The sequence below is a fragment of the Primulina eburnea genome, chromosome 3, assembly GCF_022965805.1.
Source record: "Primulina eburnea isolate SZY01 chromosome 3, ASM2296580v1, whole genome shotgun sequence".
Taxonomy (NCBI): Eukaryota; Viridiplantae; Streptophyta; class Magnoliopsida; order Lamiales; family Gesneriaceae; genus Primulina; species Primulina eburnea.
In genome coordinates this window covers 47,086,093-47,094,157 of record NC_133103.1, presented here as the reverse complement: position 1 = coordinate 47,094,157, position 8,065 = coordinate 47,086,093, and the positions used below count along the sequence as shown (strand labels likewise).

The following is an 8,065-nucleotide window of genomic DNA, read 5'->3' as shown; positions in this document are numbered from 1 at the left end:
TATTATCGGTAAAAGACAGATGGATTTGACATTCCATCGAGCAGATTCGTCAGTAGAAAGCAAATGGAAAAATTGCATTAACGCCCTCAACTTCTTTTATTTGCAACTCGCCCCTTCAGTTGTACATGATTTCCCAGTTTATCCATTCGACGGGGAAAGCGAGTAAACCATAAAACTAAAATAATAAATACTCCAATACATAATTTATACAAAATTGATTTATTTGATAAAAATATAGTGAAGATGTTGTTACACAATATATCTAACTATAAAAGTAAAAAATCAGTGAACAATATAGGAAGAAAATACAGTAGACCAAAGCTAAAATAAACCAAATTTATGCATATGCGAAGTATAATGTCCTTAAAACAGATTCGTCTTCTCAGGTATGTGCTTGTGATGTAGTAATGGATAGATACGCAGCGATGTCTGTTTCTCATGATACAACAGGACAGAGCTATAGTGATGTATCACAAATGACTACGCTGGCTAAAGAAAGATTACATGAACTTTATCAACGTAATGCACATGAACATAAGCAATTTTCGCAGGAGAGAAATAGGAGGCAAAAATGTAGGAGAAGTGGATGTTTGCTGGTGTGTATTTTGGCCTTTGTACATCTCTTTTTTATACACGCTGATAACAACATTATGAAAAACCAACGGTTGCCATGAAAAGGCCAGCCGAATTACCAAAAGTTATCATCAATAGACAGCCGAATTATAAATGTCAACAATAACTGTATTGCCCACAAGAATCTCCTTATAATTTATTTATCAAATACTTTACCTTGAAAAAATAACTTCAAATTTACTTTTTAAATATTATTTATTTATGAATTTTTTTCCTCTTCTTTTATAATCTATAAATTTAATCATTTAGATAAAAACATACTATTTACAAACGTTATCTCAATATTTAAGTGGTCAGAAAAAAAAATTATGATGGAATACAGTTTTATGCTTATTGGTTGGGGATTGCCCACATGCATTTTTTTTAAACTATATTTTGACTGATCCATTTTTTTATGATATATATTTAATGAAAGTTATCCAGTACAATAATTGTTTTTGTTGGGTAGGATAATCGAAACGTAATTCTTGAACTGTGGTACTGTTTAAAAAATTTGAATTACATTGTTACCACAAAGTACAAACTATGGTTTTAGTAAAACATTAAACACTCAGTCCTACAATTGATATCAAAGCTGATGTCAATGGTTCAATTCACGTTGATTGTAATAGGTACAGTTATTGAGATGAATAATGTTTTATGTAATAATTATCCATTTTGGATAGAATAATCAAAATGTGGGGCTTGAACCGCGGTATAATTTAAAAAGATTTGAGTTGCACAATTACCACAAATTATAAATTTTACTAAAACGACAAGCAATCAGATGCAAAATTAGATAAATGTATTTAATTATTTTGGAAAAAAATTTATTTTATTAAATCACAGCAAATAGTTTCATTGGAGAAAAGGATAAACAAAAGATATATTAAGATTTTTAACCTAAAAAAGACTACATTGTATAATATTTAACAAAATGTGCTATTTTGAAAAAGCAGCAGGTCTCTTGTGAGACGATCTCATATATTTTTATCTATTAGATGAGTCAAATCTGTCCATATTTACAATAATAAGTATTACTCTTGACATAAAAGTAATATTTTTTCATGAATAACTCAAATAAGATATCTCAACTATAAAACTAACTTGTTAGACCATATCACAAAAGTTTATGTATTTTGAAACACACTTATAATAAATATTTGAATATGCAAAGTAAATTTTTTTTTAAAAAAGTAAATTACCTTTATTTATTTATTTAAAATAACTAGATTAAAAGATCTAACTTTTGTTCATAATAATCAAAATATTTAATCGTAAAAATCTAATCTAAAACATAAAAATCAAACCATATCAAACGACTGATCTGCATTTTTTTCCTTTTTATTTTTTAGTAAGTTTTTTGTGAGACGGTCTTACGGATCTTTATTTGTGAGACAGATCAACTCTACCCATATTCACAATAAAAAGTAATACTTTAACATAAAATGTAATACTTTTTCATTAATGATCCAAATAGATATCCATCTTACGAAATAAGGTCCGTGAGATCGTCTCACACAAATTTTTGTCTTTATTTTTACATTTGAATCCTCTTATATATATGAGAGGGTTTGCCCAAAATACAAAATGGCAGGACTTCGGAGTTGTTGCAGTATATTTAATAAATCGAAAGCAAAGTTGCAAACTTCTTACAATTACCTTGTTTTAGTCAAATTTAAGTTCACACACACATCATTTTTAAAATTTATACATTCATAATTATATAATATAATATTTATATTATATATAAATAGTAATATTTTTTTGGAGAATAATAATTATAAAATATATTATTTTAAAATATTATTATATATAAATATTAATATTTTGTTTGAAGAATAGTAATTATAAAATGCACATTTAAATATATTATTTTAAAATTTTACATGGCACCCAAACTTTCATCTTCTTCACTCTTTCTGAACACAACAATAGCAAACATGCTCCATTTGTACCTTCCAACCATTGTTCTTACCATCCTCACCGTCACCACCGCCGCCGCTAACCGGCGTCTACTCCACCAGCCCCTTTTCCCGGTAGACCAACTTCTCCCTCCCACCCCCGCCGCCACCATCTCTCAGCCCCCCTTCTCCTCTCCCTCCACTCAACCAGTAGGCCAACCACCCCTCACATATCCCTTCTCCGCGCTCTATCCCCCTGACGCTGCCACTCAGAACCCATTCTTCCCGGTTAACTATTCCCCGCCGCCGCCGCCACCACCTCCGCCGCTTTCCACCACCGCATTCCCCACGTTCCCTGCTAACATCTCCTCCCTGGTCCTCCCTTCTTCTTCCTCACCCACTTCCCACAAGCCCACCAAACTCATTTTGTTCGTACTGACCGTCTCACTCCTCTCCGTAGTCCTTTTGGCTTTGTCCGTCTTCCTTCACCGCTGTTGCCACCACCGCCATAACCAGAGAACTGAAAAACGTCCCCTTTTTCCTCCCAACTCCACTCCCTCCGACACATCCGCTACCACAACTTCCAAGTACGCGCCGCCGCTTCCTCGCTACACTGCTTCCTCGAACTCCTCCGAGTTCCTCTACCTCGGCACGCTTGTCAGCTCACGTGACGCCAATGGTAGCTCAACTTCCGAACTAAATGAGAAAAAATCCCCTCCTTTAGCGTCTGCATCTCTTAACTATCAAAGGCTCGGCTCGCCGGAGCTCCAGCCCCTCCCTCCATTGCCGCGCGAGCACTCCAACCGAGTGTACGACAATGCCCGTTTGAGTTCTTCTTCGGGAGGAGAAGGAAATGATAATGGCAGTGAAAAAGAAGACGCGGAAGTGTTCTTTTCTCCTGGAGGGTCCACAGGAAACAATGAAGGAGCAGTCCCCCATGACAACACTTTTAATAATAGTGGAAATAATTTTAGAGGAAGAATCTTTATCTCAACGAACGAGAATTCTTCAAGAAACTCTTTATCATCTGATGGTAGCCCGTCAGTCGTATTGAATTCTTGTAGCCCGCTAAGTGTAGAGTCGAAATCTCCGGACAGTTTAGTGATATTCCCACCTGATTTACCGCGGTTTATTCCTCCTCCACCGACACGGCAGCCGAGAGTTTTTTCGGCAATTTCCTCCTCCGATGGGCACACTACCGATTACTCGCCAGATTTTCCCGGTGTAGAGTATGTGCCGTCACCTCCTCAGGCACCGCCGCCTCCGGAAAGGTTGTGGGAATCTGTGCCACAAAGTGGACCGCCGGAGCTGCTTGCCCCGTCTCTGAAAGTTGTTCAGAATGTGGACGAAGGGAAACGCAGTTCGTCCCATTTGGAAGGAGGGATTGAGGAAAATGTTAAGCCAAAGCTGAAGCCTTTGCACTGGGATAAAGTAAGAACTAGTTCCGATAGGACAATGGTTTGGGATCAGATGAAATCCAGTTCCTTTCAGTAAGATTTTCTTGACTTTCTGGACTTTTTTTTTTTTTTTTTATCATTCTTGCTCCTGATAAAAATATTATTGGTGGGCTTGATTTTGTGTAAGATCTGCCATGATCCTAGTTCAGATTATTGTTTTTATGGAGTTTTTAGTAGGATATTCCTCTGTGTTGGGAATAATATTTTAACCTTCAATTTTCCGTAACTTGAGGTTGTTTTTAAGGTTTTCTTTGTCAAGCTATTTGGAACATGAATCTTATTGTAGGTTGAATGAGGAAATGATCGAGACACTGTTCCCCGCGAACTCTTCCAATATGAATGCAAAGAACACCGTCGGGTGCCAGATTTTCCCTGACATAAATCAAAAAAATATGGTGCTTGATCCGAAGAAGTCCCAAAATATTGCTATATTGTTGCGGGCGCTTAATGTTACTGTAGATGAAGTTTGTGAAGCACTCGTGGAAGGTGGTTTTCTTCTCTCCTTCTGTGTTTAGATCACACGTCTAACACTGTTATTTGTGCCTGGTATTGACTCAATTTAGCTCAATTTGGACTGTTTGTGGTCCAAGGTTGAAACACCTTTAGCTTCCAGCTCCTGTCCACAAATTTAACATAGTTGGTTAATCCAAAAAGGATATTTATGTTGTGGCGTTTTTTGTACGAGTCGTACATTGGTTGGTGTTTCTTTTCCTTTTTTGGTGTTCTGTATGGCGAGCAATTGAATTTTTACTTTTTAAGGGAGGGAAAGAAGAATGAGAATTGGTATGTTGATGTCAAAACATTGTAGGCTCTTTCAATATATGGAATGAACTTTAGAAAGATTTGTCTCGAAGTCGAGATCAAACAACCAAGATGCCAGAGTCTTGCCATCGAGAAAGTTGGTTACTCACATTATCCACTCTCCTTTTTCCTTTTCTTCAAATAGGATAGTCAATTGGATCGGACCAACCCAACCTCAGCCAGCTCGATGAAAATGGGACTGAGCCTAGTATAATTGTGAGTGGAGTTGAGTTTGGGCTTGAGTATTTTGCCCGAGATGCCTGGTGATTAGGGACTAGTATTAATTCATCTGTTTGAAAAGTATGCTACTTACTGATTAGTCTAATTTTTTTTCACTTTTCAAGACGAGGGATTTGTTATCATTCCTAACAATGTTTAGATCTCAACGAAGTGTTCTTGCTTTGCTCTTGGCTATTCAGGACAATTTTCTTTGCTATCTGTTTGGTTAATGTACAACTGTGTGAGATGGCACTAGTTCTTTATTTGTTATGAATTCCATTGTCATTTTTTCTTGATAGAAAGGGTTATTAGTCCTCAATTTGTCCATTGAAGCTGCCCTTTACAATGGTTTAAAAGTTTTGAACGTAATAGTCTTTGGGGGGACTCGATGGAACAGGTAATGCTGATACACTTGGTACCGAGCTTCTCGAAAGTTTATTAAAGATGGCTCCTACTAAGGAGGAGGAACGAAAATTGAAGGATCTAATGGAAGAATCACCATTCAAGCTTGGCACTGCGGAGACATTTCTCAAGGCATTGCTTGACATACCATTTGCATTCAAGAGAGTGGATGCCATGCTTTACATGGCCAGTTTTGAGTCCGAAGTTGAGTACCTGAACAGGTCATTCGAGACGTTAGAGGTAAATCGAGTCATCTGAGCTATTACTGTGACGAAACAATCTTGCCTTGTGCATTTTGAACTTTTACTTACATTTCAAGGATCAAATGAAGCTTAGCCTCTTACACTGTCACGTCTGTCAGATTGGTCGTTTGCCACGTGTTGCTAGCATGCTCTTCATTATTGATCTAGGAAAATTCAAAATAATTAAAACACCATTACAAATTTGCTCATTTCTAATGCTTTGCACGAAAGAGTAGATCCGAATGGGGTTGGACCGAGATAGTTGCAGCAACTTAACAGTCCAAATTTCAAGTATAGTAACTGGAATTAACCAGTTTTTCTTTTTTTTCCCGTATGGTGCACATGCTATTTTATTTTACTTCAACACCACCCTTTTTTGTTGAACTTCTGAATTTCAAGCACACCTTGCCCGATGATCAAAATCAATACTTGTGGAGCATACAATTTTTGTGTGAAGCAATCCTCAATAAGGCGGCTAAATGCTGATTTATATCCGAAGAATAAATAATTCCACATCAAAGTAAAATATCTGTATTTCTATTTCCTTACAGTCAGCTTGCAAGGAATTGAAGAGCAGCAGGATGTTCCGCAAACTTTTGGAAGCAGTGCTGAAGACTGGGAATCGCATGAATGTTGGCACCAATCGAGGGGATGCCCATGCATTCAATCTCCATGCTCTTCTGAAGCTTGTAGATGTTAAGGGGGCGGATGGGAAAACGACCCTTCTACATTTTGTAGTCCAAGAAATCATCAGGACAGAGGGTGCCCGTCTTTCAGGTGTCGATCACAATACAGAGTCTGAAAAAAGTCAGCAGCCCACACTCCGTGATGAAGTTGAATTTCGGAAGATTGGCCTTCAAATAGTTTCTGGGCTGAGTGGGGAACTGACAAATGTGAAAAAAGCAGCTTCTATGGATGCCAACGTTCTTGGTAACGATGTCACCAAGCTAGTTACCGGAATTTCCAAGGTCACCCAAATCTTGAAACTCCATGAAGAGGTCGCCTCAAAGGACGACACTGGAAAGTTTGCTCACCATACGAATGAGTTTTTGAACAAGGCAGAGTCAGAAATAGCACGCATTCAAGCACAAGAAGGCATAGCTCTCTCGATGGTGAAGGGGTTAACTGAGTTTTTCCATGGTGACTCAGCTAAGGAAGACACTCGGTCTTTTTGGTTATTTGTCATTGTAAGGGACTTTCTATCCATCCTCGATCAGGTGTGTAAGGATGTTGGCAAGATAAACGAGCGCGCGATGGTAAACTCAAACTCGGGGTCGCAAATCCAGATACCAGCTAATCCATGCCTTCCTCGAGTGTTTCCGCAATTAAATGGAAGTCCACAGTATAGTTCTTCGGATGGGGAAAGCTCGTCCTCGACTTAGCCGCTTGTGTCATGTAGTCTAATAACACTTTCAGATTTCTGTCGCTTCATTTAAGAATTTGTATGCAGAAGTTTTTTGGATCGGTACATGTGTAATATAATGTGTGAAATTCGAAAGTAAGTAAATAACATGTAATTGGCTTTGAAAGTTTCATCATTTTTCTTCACTTTCTCATTAGCCATATATTGTTCCAGCACCACTACCAATACTAAGGTTGTCGTGTCGTTGCCGTCTGTGTTCTTAAAAGGTTATCTTCAACTCAAAACATTATTTTAAAGTAGAGTCTGTACTAAATACAATATTCATCTTCAATCCATCTAATTCAAACTTTACTCTAAAAAAAAATTCTCGTGATATTCTTTTTTATTTTATTAATTTAATTTTTATGATTAAGTATTTAATTATTAAAATAAATATTATTTATATATATATAATTATTAACGTAATATAATAATAATATATTGGAGCTGCGCTAGCTCCCCTTGGAGAAGGCTCTGCGCCAAAATGACGTGAATTGCACGCTATTTTGGAAACGCCATTTTGGCGCAGGGGTTGGATTGCTTAAATATTATTTCCGAGGAAATTTTCGCATTGGAGCACATTATTATGATAAAAAATAAATGACAAAAACTTATGCGAGACGATCTCACGGGTCGTATTTGTGAGACGGATCTCTTATTTGGATCACCCATGAAAAAGTACTACTTTTTATGCTAAGAGTATTGCTTTTTATTTTGAATATAGGTAAGGTTGACCCGTCTCACCGATTATGATCCGTAAGACGGTCTCACATGAGACTCACTCAAAAATCAAAATAAATATTAGCAGGTCGTGGTATACGGAATGCATATGATTCGTAAAAAAAATATAGAAGGAAAAGTAGACTTTTTTCCCTTCCTAAACAATTTGTTTATCAATTTTTTAAGTTGAAATTGTATGCGATAATATAATAAGATAAAATGATAAATCTGGATTAGTTAAAAGATTTTTTTTTGAACTATAACAAAGTTTCACCAATATATCAAAAGTATGTGATTATAGAAGGA

General features: G+C 36.8%; 1 protein-coding gene across 1 annotated transcript; it reads left to right on the top strand.

Annotated features, from left to right (window-relative positions):
- The first annotated feature begins 2,504 nt into the window (after nucleotides 1-2,504).
- Nucleotides 2,505-7,172, top strand: LOC140827701 (formin-like protein 2). The gene is made up of 4 exons (XM_073190482.1): nucleotides 2,505-4,006; nucleotides 4,260-4,459; nucleotides 5,391-5,635; nucleotides 6,189-7,172. Exons 1-4 carry the CDS (start codon nucleotides 2,556-2,558, stop codon nucleotides 7,017-7,019), a joined length of 2,727 nt encoding a protein of 908 aa, XP_073046583.1. The 5' UTR covers nucleotides 2,505-2,555; the 3' UTR covers nucleotides 7,020-7,172.
- The last annotated feature ends 893 nt before the right edge of the window (nucleotides 7,173-8,065 follow it).

What these genes read in the sequence shown, in the direction of transcription:
- LOC140827701 (XM_073190482.1), top strand. Translation starts at nt 2,556, where the DNA reads ATGCTCCATTTGTACCTTCCAACCATTGTTCTTACCATCCTCACCGTC. An exon ending in ATGAAATCCAGTTCCTTTCA is followed by an intron (nt 4,007 to 4,259) that starts GTAAGATTTTCT and finishes ATCTTATTGTAG; the next exon opens with GTTGAATGAGGAAATGATCG. An exon ending in GGTCATTCGAGACGTTAGAG is followed by an intron (nt 5,636 to 6,188) that starts GTAAATCGAGTC and finishes ATTTCCTTACAG; the next exon opens with TCAGCTTGCAAGGAATTGAA.